Raw genomic sequence first — 23,855 nt, forward strand, 5'->3', positions numbered from 1 at the left:
CGTGCTCACCAATATTGGACAGTTGAAGACTGGAAAAATGTTTCCTGGTCTGATAAGTTTCGATTTCTGTTGAGACATTCAAGTGGTAGAGTCAGAATTTGGCGTAAACAGAATGAGAACATGGATCCATCATGCCTTGTTACCACTGTGCAGGCTGGTGGTGGTGGTGTAATGGTGTGGGGGATGTTTTCTTGGCACACTTTAGGCCCCTTAGTGCCATTTAAATGCCACAGGCTACCTGAGCATTGTTTCTGACCATGTCCATCCCTTCATGACCACCATGTACCCATCCTCTGATTGCTACTTCCAGCAGGATAATGCACCATGTCACAAAGCTTGAATCATTTCAAATTGGTTTCTTGAACATGACAATGAGTTCACTGTAGTAAAATGGCCCCCACAGTCACCAGTTCTCAACCCAATAGAGCATCTTTGGGATGTGGTAGAACAGGAGCTTCGTGCCCTGGATGTGCATCCCACAAATCTCCATCAACTGCAAGATGCTATCCTATCAATATGGGCCAACATTTCTAAAGAATGCTTTCAGCACCTTGTTGAATCAGTGCCACGTAGAATTAAGGCAGTTCTGAAGGCGAAAGGTGGGTCAAACACCGTATTAGTATGGTGTTCCTAATAATCCTTTAGGTGAGTGTATATATATCTACATATACACATATCTACACATACACATATCTATTTAAATATACACATCTACATATATATATATACACATATCAACATATATACACACACACACACACACACACACACACACATACATATATACATACATACAGATAAATATACATATATATACACACATACACACACATATATATATATACACAGACAAATATATACATATCTACAGATATATACACACACACACATATATACTGTGTGTATATATATATATATATATATATATGTATATGTATATGTATATGTATATGTGTGTATATATATATATATATATATATATATATATATATATATATATATATATATATATATATATATAGCAAAATCCCCACGCTTCGCAGCGACGAAGAACTGGTTTTAAATTTTTATTAAGAAGAAAAGAAAACCTTTTTAAACTGAGGGAAAATATACCAATAACTATCTGTTAAGGATCTCTTTGTATACCACGTTGTCAGTTCAGCAGTCCGGTTGTAATATGACCAAGCTGTGCACTGAGATTACTTTGAGAATGCAACATATAGTTTTGTCCAGGAGGAAAGCAATGTTGCCTCAAATCAATGGCAACCTTTTATAGGGTGTGTCCCTGAGACTTATTAATTGTCATCACGAAGCAGTGCCTTACTGGAAATTTGAGGCATTTCAACTGAAATCGGAGATCAGAGGGTATAACGGCGATTCCAGGAATACATTCAGAGTGTGGTGCTCCGCTGTTATTTGTGTAGCTGCCTTTACACAGCTTCTCCGCTGCTTTATAAACGAAAGCCATATAAGGCCATCATTTCTCCTTGCTTCGCGGTTCTGTACTGTTTTATTGTTCGTTTATTACGATTCTTATAGTTATTGTGTAGCTATTCGAGACTTACTTTACGGTTCAGGTACCCATTTCCTTTATTTAATCCGCGGCTTGTACGTTATTTTTTGTTCGTTTATTACGATTATAAATATTTATGGATTCCCTTCTTTAGCTGACTGCCTGCTCATATAAGACGCTCTGCTGTTTTTTTGTGAAACAGCCTTTACACAGCTTTTCCGTTGTTTTATAAACGAACGACATATAAAGCCATCACCTTGTCAATTGTGTAATGCGTTTTTTGAACATTTTTGATGCATGGAAGTGATCACTCATACTGCGTTCAGTCAGTTCACGTGAGCTGCTCTCTAATGTGATGTTGCGATGTCCATGGCTTTATTTAATGTTAACTAAGACCCGGCACTTAAAAGTTTCTGGCTGCACTCCGGTTGTAATATGACAAAGCTGCGCAAGCTTTGCCCAAACATATAGTTGTCCAGGAGAAAAGCAATCTTGCCTGAAATCAATGGCATCGTTTTGTAGGGTCTGTCCCTGAGACTTATTACTTGTCATCGCGCAGCAGAGCCTTACTGGAAATTGGAGGCATCTGAATTGAAATGGGAGATCAGAGGGTATAAAGGGGATGCGAGGAATACATTTAGTGTCGAGAAACTCTAGAGACAATGTGTGTATTAACTTGTGGATTTTTCTGTGAGTATTTGGTGGCAGCCTGACGAAGTTGCTTCCACAAGACCGCGTTAGCTGTGGAGCTCAACTCAGAGCATATTCTTTTCCTACCTTGCCAATTGTGTAATGCGTTTTTTGAACAGGTTTGATGCATGGGAGTGATCTCTCGTACTGCGTTCAGTCAGTTCACGTAAGCTGCTCTCTTATGTGATGTTGCAATGTCTATGGCTTTATTTAATGTTAGCTAAAACCCGGCACTTAAAAGTTTCTCGCTACAGCAATTTTAACTCTGTTACAAAGTGATCCATAGTCTTGTTTATACCTCGTGTCTTCTCATTAAACTTGTATCTCGCGAATAAAATATTCAGCGCTTTTCTTCAGCACTCTTTTGGAGCTCTTCCTTCTTTTCTACTGCGGTCACAGTCAGTTCACATGATTATGTGGGAAGCGTGATGATGTCACACACATCTCCGCCCCCTCACCGCCATCGAGCTAACGGCCATTACAGTATATGGAGAAAAATAGGTTCCAGTTATGACTATTACACGTAGAATTTCGAAATTAACCTGCCCAACTTTTGTATGTAAGCTGTAAGGAATGAGCCTGCCAAATTTCAGCCTTCTACCTACACAGGAAGTTGGAGAATTAGTGATGAGTTAGTGAGTCAGTGAGGGCTTTGCCTTTTATTAGTATAGATTAGCAAAATACCTGCGCTTCGCAGTGGCGAAGTACTGCCTTTAAATTTTCATTAAGAAGAAAATTAAACCTTTTTAAACTGAGTGAAAATATACCAATAATTATTTGTTAAGGATCTCTTTGTATACCACTTTGTGAGTTCGGCCCTCCGGTTGTAATATGACCAAGCTGTGCGCTGAGCTTACTCTTGAGCATGCAACGTACAGTTGACCATGTGAACAGTAATCTTGTTTCATATCTCACAGCTTGAATTGCTGCTGTCATAATCGGTTTGAGTTTCATGGTTTGTTTCAATTACGACAGTATTTGTAGGACTTGTGTTGAAGAGACATTCGGCATCTGTCAAGTGTTGTAAGTATACAACCAGTTTCATCGATAACTTCTCATCCAGCTTTTGAGAGTTTAAACATTCATAAACATCAAAGTGTCCACTACTGAAATCGTCACCTGTGAATCTAAGATGTTTAAGAGGCATTGGCGGTTGTCGAAAGGTGTAAAATATTTGGCCATTTCGGTACACTTGAAAGCTGTGAAGGGCTTAAGCATTTCACTCTTCTAGTGCTCCTGTGTAGTATAATTATCTCCTGTACCGTCATCAGTCCACACCTTGAACCTGTCCCAGTCATTCAATAAATAAGACACAATGTTCCTCCGGATATCAAGAGTGAGCCTGATATGGCCTTGCAATATGTAACAAAGAGAATGGAAAAGGCAGGTGCCATCTCTGGGCATGGAAACTACTCGGTAAGTGACAGTTCTTTTGATCGATGTTGATCACCTCGATAGACATGTTAATTGGGGTATGGTTGGAATGATACAGGAAATGGGTACCTGAACAATGTAAAGTAAGTCTAAAATACCTAAACAATAACTATAATCGTAATAAATGAACAATAAAACAGCTAAGAAGCCGTGGATTAAATAAAAAGGCTGTAGTTATCAGCAGGAAGACGTGAATCCCGTGGCGAAGCAAGGAAGGGAATAAAGAGACTGGAGCGACGGACAGCCTTATATAGGCAGGCAGCCAAAGATGTGGGAGGCGTTGGGATGGTGGACCCAACGCCGTCTCACACGGTGACCGAGCTGCCAGCTATGGACGTATATATGTACGTAAGTAGGATTCAGTTTGCATTGGGAACCCGCGTACCAAATTTGTTGAAGATGGGCCCATAAGTAACATAGACCGTTGAAAAGTTCAATATGGCGGCCGACAGTGGCATCATACCACTAAAATAAGTACGTACATCAGTTTTGGTTGGCGCAGGGAAGCCACCTACCAAATTTCGTGAATATGGGGCCATAAATAAGAAAGTTCAACATGGCGAACTTTGTCAACCGTTATGACCGTTAAGCATAGAATTTCGAAATGAAACCTGCTTAACTTTTGTAAGTAAGCTGTAAGGAATGAGCCTGACAAATTTCTGCCTTCTACCTACACGGGAAGTTGGAGAATTAGTGATGTTGGAAAGTTCAATATGGCAGCCGACAGTGGCGTCATACCACCGAAATAAGTACGTACATCGGTTTCGGTTAGCGCAGGGTTGCCGCCTACCAAATTTCGTGAAGATGGGGCTATAAATAAGTAAGTTCAACATGGTGAACGTTGTCAACCGTTATGACCGTTACATGTAGAATTTTGAAATGAAACCTGCTTAACTTTTGTAAGTAAGCTGTAAGGAATAAGCCTGCCAAATTTCACCCTTCTACCTACACGAGAAGTTGGAGAATTAGTGATGAGTGTGTCAGTGAGTGAGTGATTCAGTGAGGGCTTTGCCTTTTATTAGTATAGATGATTATTAATAGGGGGCTTCACTCTCCCACCCACCCCCACGTTTGTTTTACTGGTTAAACAATTTAAAGAGATTATTTTCATGGGAATTGTTACATATGCATTATTTTCATTTTTACTTTAAAACTTTTGTAAAAACAATATTTGACCTTTTATTTTCTGCCCCGGGGGTGGTTAAATCTTTTTCTCGCGGGACTTAGAATGTTACTCGCATTGTGAAGGTGGGGTCTGAACGCACACTAAAGAGATGCAATCGGTTCAGCTGGTGTCTTGCTGCTGCTGCTTGCCAGCTGCGTGCTCTGCTTGTTGCGCTTTGTGGCAATATCTTAAAAGCCTGTACAGCAGCTGTCCTTTTGCTACTTTGTGTCTCTGCCGCTAGCGTTCTGAAGTGGGGGGGAGGGCTGTGGGGTTGAGATGGATGAACGCATGCAGGAGAAATGCTTCGATCATCTGCTGGCTTGCTGCAGCTGGCAAGCTGCATGTTTTCTTATTGTTGTTTTAAGAGCTGGGAGCACCTGAAGTTTGTCTACCAAAAGCATTCCAACAACTGCTAGGTTAGATGTCATTAAACTTGTTTTAAATTGTTTGTAAGTAGGGCGTGATGTACAAAAGTCACCGTCTCACGGGTTTTGCTTCCAAAGGCTGTAATGTCTAGTCTTTTGTGTTGTCAAAGTGTCTCTCCGAGATGATCTGGTTTCGATCGCTTCGCTTGACCCGGAGGCGCACTACACTCCTGTCACTTTGCGTCTCTCCCACTCGTGTTGTGAAGGGGGGAGCTGAATGCACGCTAAGCAGAAGTGGACGGATCAGCTACTGGCTTTGTGCTGCTTCTGCCAAGATGCCTGTTCTGCCTGCCGCTCTATGTGTCGATCATTTAGAAGCCTGTACAGCAGCTGTCCTCCTGTCTCACTGCCTTGTCTTGCGTGACATTAAAATGTCTCTTGTGGGATGTCAAATTGTCTTGTACGAATGTCTGTCTTGAGGCCATGCACGACTTGCTGTTTCTGAAGTTCTGCAGTAAGTGCCCCACCACCTTTCAGCATTTGGAAAGAGTCAAATGCACTATTCTACAGAGACACTTTGACAGTATGTTAAATGTTGTGTGTGATGCATGGCAAGTGTTCAAAAGGCAGCTGTCTTGCCGCTGAAATTAAATTTCGTGTACTATCTGTACCGAGTGTGCTTACTTTATTCTCAACGTTCCAATGCTTTGCTACATCCAAAAAATGTTCGCTGTATCATGTTTTCATGACCGTCAAAGCATGTGAATGCAGCTTCCACTGTTCATCGACATAATGGGTTGCAACCCCGAAGTAGCTATGATTTCTAAGTGATGTCCAGTAGTCACCAGTAAGGGTGACCGTCTCTGTGATCTCTAACTCCTTAGCTAGTTTTGCTCTCTCTGAGTCATACAGCTTGTGTTTCCTAGTTACGACTGTGGCTCTCGAGGGGTAATTCATAAATCGGGTCGTTGGACACGATCCGAATTATGTCACGCAGACCTTCGCCCTCCTCTATGTAAATTGGCCTGCATGCTGTGACTATCCATTTAGCAATTGCTACCGTTAATTTGCTGCAGGTTGATGCATCCTTTGGTTTTTGCCAAACACTGTCGAGCGTGGTCTGTCGCATATTACCCGGGCTAATGCTATTAGTGTAAAATGGATGTTTGGCTTGCATGTGATATTGTAGACTGCGTGTAGTCCAGTGATAACTAAACTCGGCTTGACAGTAACTACACACAACCTTTGTTTTAGTGAGTGAGCCATCGGGCAAAGTTTTGAAACTGAACTTCCCATTTAATGGACCTTTTTCCATCGTTCCACAATTAGGAATATGGAGTCACTTCTACAAGAAATAACTTGAAGGCTAAAGTGGCACGCATTCAGTTTGCAGGCTCAGCTTTAACTGCATGAATTTCGTAGGGTCAAAAAGAACCCGCCTTAATGGCGTTAACTTTGACAGCCCTAATATATATCTGAGTGGGTGTGAACGCTAGCTTTGTGTGGTTTTTGCATGACACCCAATGCTGTGGTTTATGGTTTTGCAGTAGAATAATCATTTTTTTAATAAAGGACATTTTTTTTGTACTTCCAAGAATCTGTGTTGCCTTCATCCCGCATACCTCTCGGTTATGAACTACTAGGAGCCCCATTACCAAGGTTGTTCCATGGGTTCAAGGACATGGGGTTCCATAGCTTAAATCATTAGATTTTCAGCCTTGAATAACGTGATTTTGATTTATATATCTACTTCAATAATTCACAAGACGGAGCAAACACACAGAGACCCCACCCTACACTGTGGTTTCTAACAAGCTCAGTTTATTTGTTTTCCACTCCCATTCACCACAAAACTGGAACTTTCAACTTTCTTAAAGGAATATGAACTATTTTAATATTTGAACAATATAGTTGGCATGCAGTCTTTCTAGGGTTTTCATGATTATACTATCCTAATTCTAGAAATTGTCATGTTTTAATAAAGTAATTTTATGTATTCGTGTACACAAGCAAAGAATACAGCTGGGCTGTTCAACTTTGTGGGAAGCTATCTAACAGATTTTTCTTAGTTGCAGACAGAAAACTGTTGAGTTATTGCTCAAAGGAGCAATTTAAGTCTACATGAAATTAATCATCTGGTGCCATTGTGACAGCATCGTAATTTTTTTTCTGGTAATAGCCAAAGCTGAAGTCTCAGTTGTGCTTCTATAATATAGTGCTTAAATAAATTACATTTGTGTACAGTTAATTTTAAGCATTTAAAAAAAAATATATATATATATATATATATATATATATATATATATATATATATATATATATATATATATATATATATATATATATATATTTTCATCCGAGGCACTTGGATCTGTCTTGTTCTAAAATAGCAAAAACTGTGTTCTAAACTAGTGTTTCTTACACCGTCATCTGTGAAACCCTAGGGCTGTGCAAAGCCTTTTAGGAGTTCTGTGAGCCATCAGCCCTAAGGATTTTTATCAACTGTAGCTGCTTGAAAAATACCATCACAATAGTGATTACAACTCTAGCAGCACTGATCCAAGCTCACCCAAACCAGAAGGCACAGGTTCTGCTGTCTGTCATGGTAATTTCTAAACATCTCTGTTTGAAGAATGCCATGTTACATTTGTCACCACGCATTTAGTTGCGTGCACTGACTAAACCGAATGTATTAATGTTACTGAACTAAAGTGAATTAGTATTCATATTACCATGGTTGTTTTTTAGTATCATTTTCTTACCAGTACAAGTAAAGTTGAAGTTAGTTTTTTATTATTATTATTATTATTATTATTATTAGGCATAGACATTCTCTGTTTTTCACGGTCAGTTTTATTTTATTTTTTTACTTTGTGGTAATCTGAGAGCAGAAATAATTACATATATAAACTTGTGCAATTCTTAAAAGATGCAAATTGGAACTTGAAGTTATGCTACCTTCCAAACATACTTCAGCTTTTGAAAAAGTTTAATTTGTCACCTCAGGTAATACATAAAACATTATTTGACAGTTATAATAAAATAGAAAGCTCTAAGAATTAAACTTTTAAGACAACAATTCTTTAAAAGAATTTTACAGACCAAATTAATTAGGCAGAAAAGAGAAATTAAGATTACAGATTTAACCAAGTAAAATTTATTGTGATACCTTAGGACATTTTGTAAATAATCTAAATTTGAACGCTATTTTCCTTAAAGTCAGGACTTGAAGGTTTCTTTTGTGGGCTCTGGATTAATTTAATTTCAATGAACTTGTAGCAGTGCTACAATGGGAAGAACTTAATTTCCCAGCAGCCCAAGGGGGATTACCAGCATAGGATGACTGAAACGGGAGTAGGGGCTGCTGGGGATGAAAGAGTCCAATGGGAAAGTTGAAAAGGGGGGCCTGACAGAGCAACAGGGAAGGTCAATGTTTTTGTGTATCCTGTATGTCTACATGCCTAAATACATTGAGTTGCTGCCATGTGATTGACTGATTAAATATCTGCATTAACAAGCAGTTGAACAGGTGTACCTAATAAAGTGGCCAGTGAGTGTATATTAACGTTATCTTACATTCAGCTGATTGGTGTCATTCAGTGGCAGCACATCCACATTTTCGTTTGTCATGTTTATTACATTTGTTTTCATAAATATATACTGTATATGCATATATTTATTAAGTTTTTTGACTAAAATATTTTTCACATAACTGATTATTTTGCATTCCCCCGTCCCCCAACCAATACAACCGCATATGGTTTCTGTGCAGTAATCATTTTTGAACATGGCTCTGCTATCCCAAAAAGTTTCAGAAACACTGATCTAAACAACATTGTGTTATAGTGTTCAGGCTAATTTTACATCATGTTTGTTTCCTTATACATTTGTTTGTTTTGTGTATAATTCACATTTTATATTAAAATATTGCTATTTATACTGTATTTCAGAATATTTAGACTTTTTGTGTTACTTTTCATATTAGGGTCTGGCACTTATTGATCATACGTCCAAACCAGAAGCTATTTCTTTGCTCAAAGTTGAAGATTTACCAGAAGATACTCAAGAAAGATTTAATTGTCTCTTTGGAATCCGAGAAAAATGGTCTGAAGCAGATATTGTACCATATATACAGTAAGTTAAAGGAGAACTTTGTGTAAGGTTGGGTTGAATTAGCAGGTTTAAGTAGGATGCAAGGTTGTGGAAAATATGTTGAGAAAATTATTTTAAAAAAGTGGAACCTATGAATTTTTTTTTTTAATAATTTGTTAAAAATTTAACTAGAATAAATGTTTAAAATTAAATTGATTTATCAGTTTTTATGGGTTTTGAATGTGTCTCAGTTTTTCTGAAGTTTGGTAGAGAGTATCTTGTAATTTTAATTTATTCTTATTCGGCATACTTCCATGTATCAGTCCAATGCCCTATACATAATTAAAAATATAATTTGAAAATTTACATGCAACATAAATATGAAACAAAATACTGCTACATAAATGGATAAATCCATCCATCCATCCATCTTCCTAACCCATTTATCCAGGGTTGCGGGGCGGCTGGAGCCTGTTCCAGCAGTCATCGGGCACAAGACAGGAACAATTACTGGACAGATAATGTCAGTTCATTGCAGGTCGTGCACACATACTCTCTCTTTATCTCACTAGGACCAGTTCACATAAGCTGCATGTCTTTAGCCTGTTGGATAAACCCGGAGCACTCATAGGAAACCCATGTAAGCATGGACAGAACATGACAACTTCATACAGTGAGTACTCGGAATGCCAGCCCTGGTCTTCTTGTTTCAAGATAGCACTTCTACCACTGAGCCACCATGTTGCAGCTAAACAGATAAATATCATACAATGTATACCAAATTATACAAATATATACAGGATGGGTTTAAGTTCAAAATAAAACTGCCCCAGACCAAATGCATTCTGAAATTCATCATTCCCTAAACATATGTTGTAAATTTAATTCAAATGAAAAATGTCTGAAAATAGGTCCATCATAGGTCATAAAGCATTCAGCTCAAGGGCAGACCAAGTGCTACCTCCTACATCAACACTGGTATAAGTAATGTTTTCATTCCCATCCAGTATACTGCTCTTCAAAAAAATGAAAAAGATCATAATTAAGAGCTTTTGTAAAATTAATTTTAAAAGCAGTTTAAGAGCAGAATTGTAGCACTCTTACAAACACTTGGGGGTCCACATCAATGACTGTATTTCCTTTATTGTAGGTAGTGTCATCCTTCACAATTCCTACAGCGCTCTGACTCCCAGTGAGATTTTCTACTGGGATGTTTGTGTGCTGGGCTGTTAGCATCACTTAAACAGAGGCCTCCTGAAACAACAAGCACATTTTAAAGGGTAGGCTCAGATATGGGACACCCTCTGAACCCCTTGGAGGTAGTAGCCCACTGAATACTTTTAGCCAACAAATTGTTCAGCAGAAGTGTGTCAAGAAATGCTACTAGTGCTGCTTTTTATCAACAGCGGTACATATGCATAATGCCTCACTGTGACTGCCAAGTCGGAAGGTTTTCATTTTAATTCTCTTTATTTTTACTCCTTCTGGTGTGTGTATAAAAATATTTATCTACAGTGGTGTACAAAAGTTAGAGTTGGCATAAGTGTTTAAACCTCTGTGCTTTGGAAGCTTCAGGTTTACTCAAATAATAAATTAATAACAAATGACACAAAGGTAAAAGTCATTTAACAATAATTAGGTACCACTTGTGAGTCCTTTATACTGTATGTCTCTGTATATAAAGAGCACTCTTTACAAGGGCCATAGTCTTCTTTGTTGGACAATCAAATCAAAAATAAAGAGAAAGGAGCATTCTGCTGACGACAGAAACAAAGTCATTAGAACACTCTAGACGAGAACAGGCCATTCAGCCCAACAAAGCTCGCCAGTCCTATCCACTTATTTCTTCCATCAAAATACACAAGACAGGAAATGACTACAAAAAATATCAAAGAGTTTAAATGTCCCTTTTAAGCACTGTTAGATCCATCATAAGAGAGTTGAAGGTTCATTACCGTATCCAGGTTCTTAGTAGAATAGGCCATTCCTCAAAACTAAACATCAGAGAAAGATGTCGATTGTTGAGAGTGGCTACTTAAAATCCAACCGTCACTCAGAGAAGTCTGCACTACGTTTTGGCTGATATTGGAGTGAAGGTGAAAGGGTCCACAATTTCAAGAGCTCTTCTTTAAACAGGCCTCTAAGGGAGAGTAGTACGAAAGAAGGTTTACATAAAAGTATGTATCACATTTGCTACAAAGGATGAGAAAGACCCAGTTAAGATGTGGGAGAAAGTTTTATGGTCAGATGAGGACAAAATATAACTTTTTGGTCAGACTTCAAAGAGATATGGGTGGCGATAAACTTAACACTGCCCATGCCTCAAGAAACAGCACACCCACAATGATATATTGTGGTGGCAGCATCATGCTATGTGGATGCTTTTTATGTGCTAGGACTGGGAATCTTATCACAGTTTTAGGGACAATGGATGGACACAAATAACTCTTACAGAAGAACATTTTTCCGTATGCTATGAACTGAAAGCTTGGGAGAAGATTCATTTTTCAACATGACAATGACCCTAAGCATAAGGCCAAAGCAACACTGGAATGCCTCAAAAACAAAAAGGTGAATGTTTTGGAATGCCAAGTCAGTCTCAACCCCATTGAAAATCTTCAGCCCTATTTGAAAACTGCTGTCCAGGGGCACCATCCCATCAATAAGAGGATCTCTATAAATTCTGTTAAGAAGAATGGGGAATAATTGCCCCTGAACAATGTGTAAAACCGGTACATACTTGCACCAAAAGAACCAAGGCTGTTATTGCAGCAAAAGGGTTCTTGGAAAAAGTAATAATTTTTAGGGCTTAAATACTTATGCAAACACTAACTTTAAAATTCAGTTCAATGTCAGCAGAAAATGGCTTATTTTGACTTTGGAAATATATGTTTACAGTATAATAGTTCACACTAAAAATACTCAATGAATAAATACATGTACACATTTTATGTCATGCAGAAAATTATGACATGAAAAGGGATTCAATACTTTTGCATGCCACTGTATATTTTATTTACAGATCTTCTGTTAAGACATATTTGTCCCAGTGGTAATGCTCAAAATCATTATATTTTCGAATATGTACAACAATTTTTTTTTTTAATTAAAAAAATATATTAAACCTTATTTGTTGAATAATTTGATATCTTACCTGGATATTGTGATTGCCTCTATGTATTAGGGGAAGATTAGATAAGTGAACAGGTTTCCTTTGGCAAATTCAGCAACTTGTATATGGTAAAAGAAATCTGTTAATGTCTAATTATTATGAACGATCATCCTTGACACAGACGGACACAGGACACATAGAAGTCCAAAAGCACACACGTTTATTTTTCATAGTCCTTTAGCACAACATACAGTGCCCAAACAAGTAACAATAATGCTCACAGTCCTTTCTTTCCTGTCGCCTCCAGTCCTCTCCCATAAGCTCTGTCCTCTGCCTCCCGACTACAGCTCCCCGAATGGAGAGAGGCGTCCCCTTTTATAGTTCATCTGGATGTGCTCCATGTGCTTCCTGACAATTTTCCTGCAGCACTTCCTGGTATGGCAGAAGTGCTGCATGGGCGCCTGGAAGCACTACGGGTGTGCCTGGATTTTCTTCCGGCAGCACTTCTAACTGTGGCGGAAATGCTGCGTTCCAGGGTTCCAGAATGGTCCAAGGGGCTGCCCTCTTTGTGTCCTGGGGGAGATATTGCCGCTCTCCCGGCCCTTCCCTTCTTCAGGTGTCCCGATGGGGCAAGGTCCCCGGTCATCTGCCACATTATACATGACTCAGAAAAAAAACCCGCAAACATGTAATCCAATGTAAAAATCTCTAAAAGCCCTAGAATCAAGCACCTTCAATGTGTTTAAAACTTGTGCTGTCTTGTTAGGATACAATTCTTATTAATATCTCCAGCTTAAAAGATCTTTTGCGTTCATGCAATATTCTGAGCAAGTGTTAAGCCACTGGGTTTCTACTTAGTTTACAGTAATTAGTTCACAGAACAAAGCATTAAGGGAGGAGTTACGGTTACATCACCATTCCATGGTTAACCAGCTGGTAAGAGTTTGTTTCTTTCTGCCTCATACATACAGTAATTTGATCTCGTAGTATACATATTGCTAACACAGTTGAGTATACAAAAGATTTGTCAGTGCATTTATGTTGTATATCACTGCATGACATTAAAAGAGAATGGTTGAAATTTAAGTGAAGCTTCTCACAAAAATAGTAGGCTCTTATTAGTAAAGTTTTTTTTTTTTAAATCACAAAATTTTATGGAACTTCTTTAATATACTGCATTTGGTGCATAAGGCAGTGATGAGAATGGAACAGTAATTTATACTGTATATACTCTGCTTGTAGATGTGCTTGTAGTTTAAGTAATTCCCTTACAAATCTTCAAAGCAGTTTCCTTCTGACAATGTTGGTAAGTGGTACAGTTTAGATTGAAAGTTTAAAGCTTAATTAAAGTGGGCAACCTTAAAAAAACAGTAAATGGGTTATGGAAAAAATATAAAATTTCAATCTTGAGGCAAGTAATTTGTAAAGCAAGGTTGGTTGAATTCTGTAACTGTTTGATGTACATGTTTGGTCAGGCTTTGATTTTTATCAGCCTTTATTGATCAGTTATTTAACTCTCCTTCTCAAGACGCACCCTGTAGGCTTGTAAACAAACTCACATTTAACAGAGGCATGACCTGCTTTGTAATTTATGGATTTAAAGTGTAATAATATTGTTTTGCCTGAGGGGTATAGCTGTGGGTATAATTATAAAAAATAGCTCTTGTAACATTTTCAAAATTACATTCCATCCTTCTCTTATCTAAACAAAGAGTAAAGCATTTGTTTCTTCCACAGAGTTCAGCTGCTTTCTTTTTACTTTGGGACAGGGTCATTCCTTTCCTACAAATCTCTATATTTTAAGGTGCAAGCTCCTTGTTTAACCAGTTAGTGGTCTTGAGGCTTTTTTTCCCCTGCGTTTTGTACAAAACGAGGTATTTACAGAGAATTCACCCAGTAGTTGGTTGCTTGGTGTGTTATATTTAAGGTAAACTTTAGCCATTGGTTATTTTTTGCTATTTCATCCACAACATGCTGACTAGTTGTTGGTTTATTTGACTTCATTTTTAATACCATGCCTGTTACCAGACCAGAATTAGTATTTTTTTATGTCCTTGTCTTTTTTCTTTCTTTTACAATTTCAGTTTGTACCTTTTTTTTTTTTTTTTTATCATTTTCACAACAGTAAGATAGTGACACCAACCAATCTTTGTTTATAATACTTATGCCATTATTTAGGCGTTATTTGCTGCTTGTTATACTGAATATTATACTGAAAGGATCTGACATTCTGTTCCCTGTCAAGAGGTTCTTCAGTATGATTATGGGATATTCTGATATTTTTGAAGCAAATATGGTTCATGAAGCAAAGCAATGATCTTAAAAATGTTAGAAGATCTATAGCAGAATCGATAAAGCAAAAGAAAATAGCCTCCTTAAAATGGCAGAGCTAAAGGCCATTCTTGGGCAAGACACTTGTGTCCCAGAACCAAATACTTTTTTCACATGACACATTTGATGCTGCTTAACTTTCACTAAAAGACAGTCAATTAAAATTTTCTATTTTGTTCACATGTGTCCTTTTAATCTAATACTAGGTTTTGTCTGAACTGATAAAATTCTAAAATATAGAATGGTACATTAATCTACAATATTACATAGTTGAATAATAGTTAAAATAGTTTTCTCAAAAAACATGGTGGTGAATCATTTAGTGAACTCATTTTAATTCATATTTAACTGGAATTCCTTTCCCCTCTTCAGATACAGTTTTGCAAAGATGATCCAAAAATATGTTTTACATGCAATTTCACACCTGCAAAACACTGCACTCATTAAATGTATTTTCTCTCTTTAAAATTGTTTCAGTGAAAAGCTATGATTAATGCTCCCTTAGTATTACTTTGCTGTCAACCAGGTAAAGTTTCCGTCTTCCATAAGTTCCTGTCAACATTAACAGTCTGTCCAGAGTTTATTTCTCATCAATTTGTTTTTAAATGCTCGGCATCTTAAAGGTTTTTAGATTTGGCTTTTTATATTGTCCATTAAACTAAATTCTCCTTCAAAGTATGCTCTTGAGGCCTGGAATGTGCCAAAAATATTCAAAAGTATAATTTACTCCTTGAAATTATCCTGTTTTAGTAAAGATAACTATTTCTGAAAATATTTGTTACAGTTCCAGTTTCTAATTTTTTCTTAATCAGTTTCTTGAACTTGAGTACTAGCAGCAAAGATCCTTTTGAAAGCAATTGTAATCTTTCTTCAACAAAGTACAGTATTTGATTTCAGTCTGTTCAAATCCTAATATGCTTCTTGGAAATGTGGCTTGTCTTCCGGATAATGCAACCTAATTTTCTTAATTTTTTTTTTTTGCCTGTGGCAAAGTGAAAAGCTTCAGCCATTGAACATGCAAAATTCTGCAAAGAAGTGTACAAGTCTAGATTAAACTTTAGTTGTCCCTAGGGGAACATTTTGCTTTTTACGGACGCTCTTTAAATAAATGCATAAATAGATAGATAAGTAAATAAATAAATATACACATACTTTTTGGTCTTAACACACACTGAAATGACTATAAAGAAAGAAAATTCAAAAGAAAAAAGTTCCAACTTGACTGTCATAGTCACAGTGAGGCATTATGTAGACGTATTGCTGTTTGTAGAAGGTAGCGCCAGTAGCGTTTCTTGACACAGTTCTCCTGAATGACACTTCTCCTGAATGATTTGTTGGCTGAAAGTACTCCGTATTAGTGTGTCAGGGAAAGGATTGCAGCATTGTTCACAATGGCACTTCGTTTTGTTTTAATTCTGTCCTTCGTTATGACCTCCAGGGGATCCAGAGTGTGTCCTGTAACTGAACTTGCCCTTTTAATTAGCTTTTTGATTTGGTGGGCCTCTCTTGCAGTGATGTTTCCAGCCCAGCACACCACAGCATATAAAATCACACTGGCCATCACAGTGTTATAGAAAATGTTCAAGACCTCACTTCCTTCATTAAAGGAACACGGAATCCCAGCGGAAAACCACCTTCCCTGTCCTTTCTTATGTAGTTCCTCTGTGTTCTGAGAACAGTCCAAATGTGGACCATCTCTACATCTTCTCCTTGAATAGTGACCATACATAGTAGCTGTTTGGTGTGGCGAAAGTCAATAACCAGTTCCTGGGTTTTACTGATGTTAAGATGCAGATAATTCTCTTTAGACCAAGAGACAAACCTTTCCTCCTGACTCCTATATTCTGTCTCATCCCCTTTATCAATATATTTGTAGTCTGAGGTGTACAGAGTGAGATTTGCCAGTATGTCAGTTAAGCTAGAACATCATTAAGTATTTTGATATATCTAAGTAGTATTTGTACTGTAAACAAGATCATTGTCTTTTTCAACAATTTTTCAGTAGTATTCCACTAATACATCTTAGTTCCTAATCACAGCTTTTGACGCTTTGTCCAAAGTGATTTTTGGCATTATAGCACCTAAGTTACATACCCAAAAATAAACTACTGTTGTTCTACTTATGTAATAAAGGAGCTGCAGATGACTGAAAAAAGTATTTATATGATTAAAAGCCTTTGTTTACCATCAATATCAGCTAAGTAAAACACAAAATAAAATTGGTGCTTAAGGGATTTCTGTCCAAAAAAAATAAATAAATAGTTGTAACAAAAGTGGGGACAATATCTATGCTGTTGTGACAGGGGTGGCCGGCAATTTGCCATTTCTAACAGCAACAGTGTAAGCACAGCTCTGTAGCTGCATTACTGTGTCTAGTAAACAACAACAAAAACATTTATTTATATAGCACATTTTCATACAAAACAAATGTAGCTCAAAGTGTCTTTACAAAATGAAGAATAGAAAAATAGAAGACACAATAAAAATAAACAAGTCAACATTAATTAACATAGAATAAGTAAGGTCCAATGGCCAGGGTGGACAGAAAAAAGAAAAAAAAAAACTCCAGAGGCTGGAGAAAAAAATAAAATCTGTAGGGATTCCAGACCAAGAGACCACCCAGTCCCCTCTGGGCAATCTACCTAACATAAATCAAACAGTCCTCTTTGTATTTAGGGTTCTCATGGAAGGACTTGATGATGATGGACACGTAGACTTCTGGCTTTCAGTCCATCAATTGTGGAGCATCATGATGCTTTGAGTAGGTGGTGGTGGCGCAGGCCGCAGGAAAAAGAAACAGAAGAGAGAGTAGGGGTCAGTACGGATTTTGGAGCCACTATGAATAGTTATTATGATGAATTGAACATACAGAGTATCAGGATTAAGTTAAAGTGAAGTTATAAAAAGGCCATGTTAAAGTAATGTGTTTTCAGCAGTGTTTTAAAGTGCTCTACTGTATCAGCCTGGCGAATTCCTATTGGCAGGCTATTCCAGATTTTAGGTGCATAACAGCAGAAGGCCGCCTCACCACTTCTTTTAAGTTTAGCTTTTGGAATTCTAAGGAGACACTCATTTGAAGATCTAAGGTTACGATTTGGAATATAACGTGTCAGACATTCCGATATATAAGATGGAGCAGATTATTTAAGGCTTTATAAACCATAAGCAGTATTTTAAAGTCAATCCTGAATGACACAGGCAACCAGTGTAGTGACATCAAAACTGGAGAAATGTGTTTGGATTTTCTTTTCCTAGTTAGGATTCTAGCAGCTGCATTCTGCACTCGTTGCAAGTGATTTATGTCTTTTTTGGGTAGTCCTGAGAGGAGTGCGTTACAGTAATCTAGTCTACTGAAAACAAAAGCGTGAATTAATTTCTCAGCATCTTTCAATGATATAAGAGGTCTAACTTTTGCTATGTTTCTTAAGTGAAAAAATGCTGTCCTAGTGGTCTGATGAATATGCGATTTAAAATTCAGATTACAGTCAACAGTTACCCCTAAGTTTTTTACTTCCGTCTTAACTTTTAATCCTAATGCATCAAGTTTATTTCTGATAACCTCATTGAATCCATTATTGCCAATTACTAAAATTTCAGTTTTCTCTTTATTTAGTTTGAGAAAATTACTATTCATCCATTCAGAAATACCAGTAAGACATTGTGTTAGTGAATGAGAGAGTCGAGTCATCAGGTGCTATTGATAAGTACAGCTGTGTGTCATCAGCATAGCTGTGGTAGCTCACGTTGTAACCTGAGATAATCTGACCTAACGGAAGCATATAGATTGAGAAAAGCAGCGGACCCAGGATAGAGCCTTGTGGAACACCATATGATATCATGTGTCTTTGAGTTGTGATTACCACAACTAACAAAAATTTTCTACCTGCCAGGTAGGATTCAAACCAATTTAAGACACTGCCAGAGAGGCCCACCCATTGACTAAGGCGATTTCTAAGAATATTGTGATCAATGGTGTCAAATGCGGCACTCAGATCTAAGAGGATGAGAACAGATAAATGGCCTCTGTCTGCATTTACCCGCAAGTCATTTACTACTTTAACGAGTGCAGTTTCTGTGCTGTGATTTGTTCTGAAACCTGACTGAAATTTATCAAGAATAGCATGTTTATTGAGGTGGTCATTTAACTGCATAATGACTGCCTTCTCTAGAATTTTACTTAAGAAGGGCAGGTTAGAGATGGGTCTAAAATTTTCAAAGGCAGAGGGTCAAGATTATTTTTCTTGAGCAGGGGTTTAACTACAGCAGTCTTAAGACAGTCTGGGAAGACCCCCATATCTAATGACGAATTAACTATGTCAAGAATATTGTCAATTAGCACGCCTGATACTTCTTTGAAAAACCTTGTTGGTATTGGGTCAAGGACGCAGGTGGAGGGTTTCAGTTGAGAGATTATACTATGTAATTCAGGTAAATCTATCCTGGTGAAAGCATTTAATTTGTTTATAATGGAGTACCGGGGCTTTGGAGGTTCTGCAGTGTTGGGGAGATATACTATGTTATCTCTAATATCATTAATTTTTTGATTGAAAAATACAGCAATGTTCTCACAGGTTTCACTGGAAGTATTCTAGGGGCATTCCTTTGTGTTACCTGGGTTTAACAGACGATCAATTGTAGAAAATAAGACTCTGGGATTACTAGCATTTTTATTTATAATATTAGAGAAATAGCAGCGCTTCTCAAGGCGCACTGTGTTATTGTATTCTGTTATTTTAACCTTCAATATCTCATAATGGATAGTTTAGTTTTCCTCCATTTACGCTCAGCTCTACGACATGTTCTTTTTAAATCAGACACTCTTTGGGTCTTCCATGGAATAACAATACCAGAAGATTTTTTAACTGTCTTTTCAGGTGCAACTATGTCAACAGCAGCTCTTACTTTAGAATTAAAGTTTTCCACTTTACCATTTACACTATCCTCGCTATTATAGTTGGCACTATAAACGGACTGATTGCTTAGAATGTTTGTAAGTTTTAAAGCTGCTGATGAGTCAAAGAAGCGTTTTTTGCTTCTCATGAGTGTTTTCTATCTTTATTTCTATATTAAATAGTAGAAGGAAATGGTCTGATAGACCAATATCAATGACCTGCTTTAAATCAACTTTAAGTCCTTTAGCAATCACTAAGTCTAACGTATGACCTGCTTTATGTGTAGGTTGATTAACGAGATGTCTCAAATCAAAAGAGTCCAGAAGGTTTTTGGTCACACTGATTGTCGATATGAAAGTTAAATTCGCCAAGTATTAGTAAACAGTAAACCAGGGCAAAGTAATTGGTTGTGCTCTGCACGATCAGACTTGCCGCATAATGTCCGTGTTGTACAATGTTTAGAACATTTAACACTGGGCACATTACTCACACTCTCCTGATCTCTATTCTCCAGCAGTGATTGTGAGCTGCTTGTGTTCTTCTAATCTGAAGATGGAAGCTGAAGTAGGACGCTTGCCCGTGTTGTGCCTCCTAACAGCTCCTATTTTTGAATGAAGGCTTGAGACTGTACCTGCCTTCTCTATACAGTAATAAAGTACCTGTATTTTCCATGGAAACCTGGACTCCCCTTCCTGGCTGTCATGCAAATCTGTGACCCAAGCTTGACAATACTTATATAAAATAAAAAAACAGTGCTTCTTAAAACTGCAAAAAATATTTTATTAGAAAATGAGATGCTAGATGTAACTTTTTTTTTTTTTTATAGAAATAAATGTATGAATACAGAATGGAAATGAGATGTTAGATGAAGATGAGACACAATTATGTTTTCGCCATGTTATTTTTCTTCGTTATGGAATCAGTTTTTTTTTCCCAGGATTAATTTTTCTTTCAGCATAAACTGATGACATTTTCTTACTATTTTTTTTCAACTCAAAGAAAACTTTGAAAACCACTATGAAACTCTAACAGTACAGTATCTGCACAAGACACAACTATCCATGTTGACACTTGGTGGAGCACTGACTCGGATATTCAGCCATGTGTATGATGTCACACCAACACCCTCACCAAGACTGCCCGAGACCAGAAATTTAGCAACAACCTGTTGCAGGTCTCCTGGGACTTTGCACAGAAATTGTAAGAGTAGCATAAAGTATTTTTTGCATCACATTTTTATCTTTGGTGGCCATTTTTGGTTAAAAAAAAAAAAATCTGTTATACTGAAATTTACATTTCATTAAAACAAAATTAATTTACATGATGTATGAGCGTTTATTTGGGCCAACAAAAAGTATTCATTATTCTAAAAATGCCATTACTTCAGTATTCGCTATAACATGATTTAACCTGTATATATCACTCTGAAACAACCAGTAATCAATTATATCTAAGTATGTATAATTATACACTCTTTTAAACCTTTACTTTCATAATCCTTTTTCGAGACAGTTTTTTTTTTTTAAACTAAAAACAGAGAAACCTTTCGTTTTGAACAAAAGAGAGGAATTTTATGTTGCATTTAACAAGTTCCAGTTTTCCCACAAACTTTTAGTGTTTTTTTTTTATTTTATTTACCTATTTGTTGTTTTTTTATTACATTTCATATCTGGAATAAACTGCATGCATACATTTTCATACCAGCTTCTACCAGTGCAGCGTTACAAGGGTGGAAACAATGCCTTTGCTGGCAGCCCTGGGAACAGCACATTAAACAGCACTGGGCGGGCAACTAATATCTAGTGACATATACACACCACACATACTTTAAACATTGTTCTCAGTCACTTTTGGGTCTTAGGTGGCTGTCACAGGGTTGCGAGCATATGAGACTTGTTCATGGTATTTTTGCCCCCGCCCACATCAGTGGAGGGATTGCCAACACTGTGAAATATTTTTTTTATCCTGTTTCTAATTGTGCTTGCTTCAAACTCTGACCCCGGCTTTCTGATTTTACTTTCCCATGTTATCATGCTCATTTCCACATGGATAGGTGGGAGAAGTAAAGCAAGTGCAAAGTGACATTGGTTGTAGATTCTCTAATATGAAATTGAAAGAGCACTGTTCAGTAAACTTACAAAAGACATTGTTTAGGTACGGTAATTGAAACTTTGATGCTTGAACTATAAAGCTGAATACTGCAACACTTCAAAGTTATACTAAAAGCAGTACTTACAAATCAAACATAGCATCAAGTCCTTTATCAAATGCATTGTTCTCAACTGAGTCAAAATTGTTATCCAACTCTGACTCAAGCTGCTGTACGCAATGATGCATAAAGATGAACGGTCGCAGAAACCATTTATTTCCTGCCTTTTATGCACAGCTGTGACATGTCAATTGCTGGTCATTTATATTATAACTGTATTTCATCAGAATGGGCTGAAACTCCACTATACAATGATGATGAGCCTTTCAATGTATCCGACTTGACTTGGGTATGATCTTTGTTAAAAGCAAATCCATTCAGTTGTGACGCGCTGTTCACCTCAGGGTATATGTGTGCAAATCACATGTTTTAATAATAAGAGAGCATATAGCATGGAAACCTATAAGTTATTTTGAAAAGAAGACACACTTCGGTATGTAAAATCAATACCATTATTGCTTTTAATTGACAACTTTAAAATATGGCTGTGTCCTGCCTTGTGCATAAGTGGATAATAATTTCAGTATTAAATTAACCAATAGAGGTCAATTTCTTGTTTAATAGTACTTTTTACATTTATTTGTAGTATCAAGATTATTTTAGTACTTTTAAGAATAAAATTTGAAAAAGTAAAGATACTGCTTACTCATCACAGTCAATAATGATGCAGATTCTTTTGGCATTGTATTTTGAGTATAACTTGCAATAATTATTACTGCTTAAATATTCTAAGCTTATCAAAAGATAAAATATCATATTTCAATAATATATAGTGTTCAAAAAATTAAAGGAACACTTTTTTTAATCAGTATAGCATCAAGTCAATGAAACTTCTGGGATATTGATCTGGTCAGTTAAGTAGCAGAGGGAGTCGTTAATCAGTTTCAGCTGCTTTGGTGTTAATGAAATTAACAACAGCTGCACTAAAGGGGTAACAATGAAATAACCCCCAAAACAGGAATGTTTTAACAGGTGGAGGCCACTGACATTTTTCCCTCCTCATCTTTTCTGGCTGTTTTTTCACTAGTTTTGCATCAATACATGCAACATCAATACATGACATTGCTGAAGATTTGCTGCGTCTCCCAGCATAGTCCCAAGGGCATGGGGGAGATTCCAGCAGACATGCAGTTACTGTAGGAGAGCTTGACAGGGTCGTAGAAGGTCCTGATCCCATCAGCAGGACCGGTATCTGCCCCCCTTGGGCAGGGAGGAACACTGCCAGAGCCCTAGAAAATGACCTCCAGCAGGCCACTGGTGTGAATGCATTTGACTAAACAATCAGAAATAGACTTAATGGACTTAATGAGGGTGGCCTGAAGGCCTGACGTCCTCTAGTGGGCCCTGTGCTCACTTCCCAGCATCAAGGAACTTGATTGGCATTTGCCATAGAATACCAGAATTGGCAGGTCCACCACTGACGCCCTGTGCTTTTCACAGACGAGAACAGGTTCACCCTGTGCATATGTGACAGACGTGAAAGGTATTGGAGAAGCCGTGGAGAACGGTATGCTGCCTGTAACATCGTTTAGCATGACCGGTTTGGTGGTGGGTCAGTGATGGTCTGGGGAGGCATATCCATGCAGGGTGCACAGACCTCTACAGGCTAGATAATGGCACCTTGACTGCCATTAGGTATCGGGATGAAATCCTTGGACTCATTGCTGGTGCAGTGGGTCCTGGGTTCATTCTGATGCACGACAATGCCCGGCCTCATGTGGCGAGAGTATGCAGGCAGTTCCTGGAGGATGAAGGAATTGATACCATCGACTGGCTACCATGCTCACTTGACCTAAATCCAATAGAACACCTCTTGGGCATTTTGTTTTGGTCCATCTGATACTGACAAGGTTTTACCTCATATTGTCTAGGAGCTCAGTGATACCCTGGTCCAGATCTGGGAGGAGATCCCCCAGGACATAATCTGTCGTCTCATTAGGAGCATGCCCCAACATTCAGGCATGCATACATGCACATGGGCGCCATACAGACTACTGAGTACAACTTTTGAGTTCCTGCAATTAAATTTTGGCAAAATGGACTAACCTGTTG

The 23,855-nt window shown here is 37.6% G+C and overlaps 1 protein-coding gene across 1 annotated transcript in view; it reads left to right on the plus strand.

The window, feature by feature from the left end:
- Positions 1-23,855, plus strand: part of dscc1 (DNA replication and sister chromatid cohesion 1) — a 163,241-nt gene that overhangs the window by 138,096 nt on the left and 1,290 nt on the right. Inside the window, exon 8 of the mRNA XM_039736970.1 lies at positions 9,153-9,301. Within this exon, the coding sequence (XP_039592904.1) occupies positions 9,153-9,301 (149 nt within the window). The remainder of the gene's footprint in view (positions 1-9,152; positions 9,302-23,855) is intronic.

The sequence above is a fragment of the Polypterus senegalus genome, chromosome 15 (assembly GCF_016835505.1).
Source record: "Polypterus senegalus isolate Bchr_013 chromosome 15, ASM1683550v1, whole genome shotgun sequence".
Taxonomy (NCBI): domain Eukaryota; kingdom Metazoa; phylum Chordata; class Cladistia; order Polypteriformes; family Polypteridae; genus Polypterus; species Polypterus senegalus.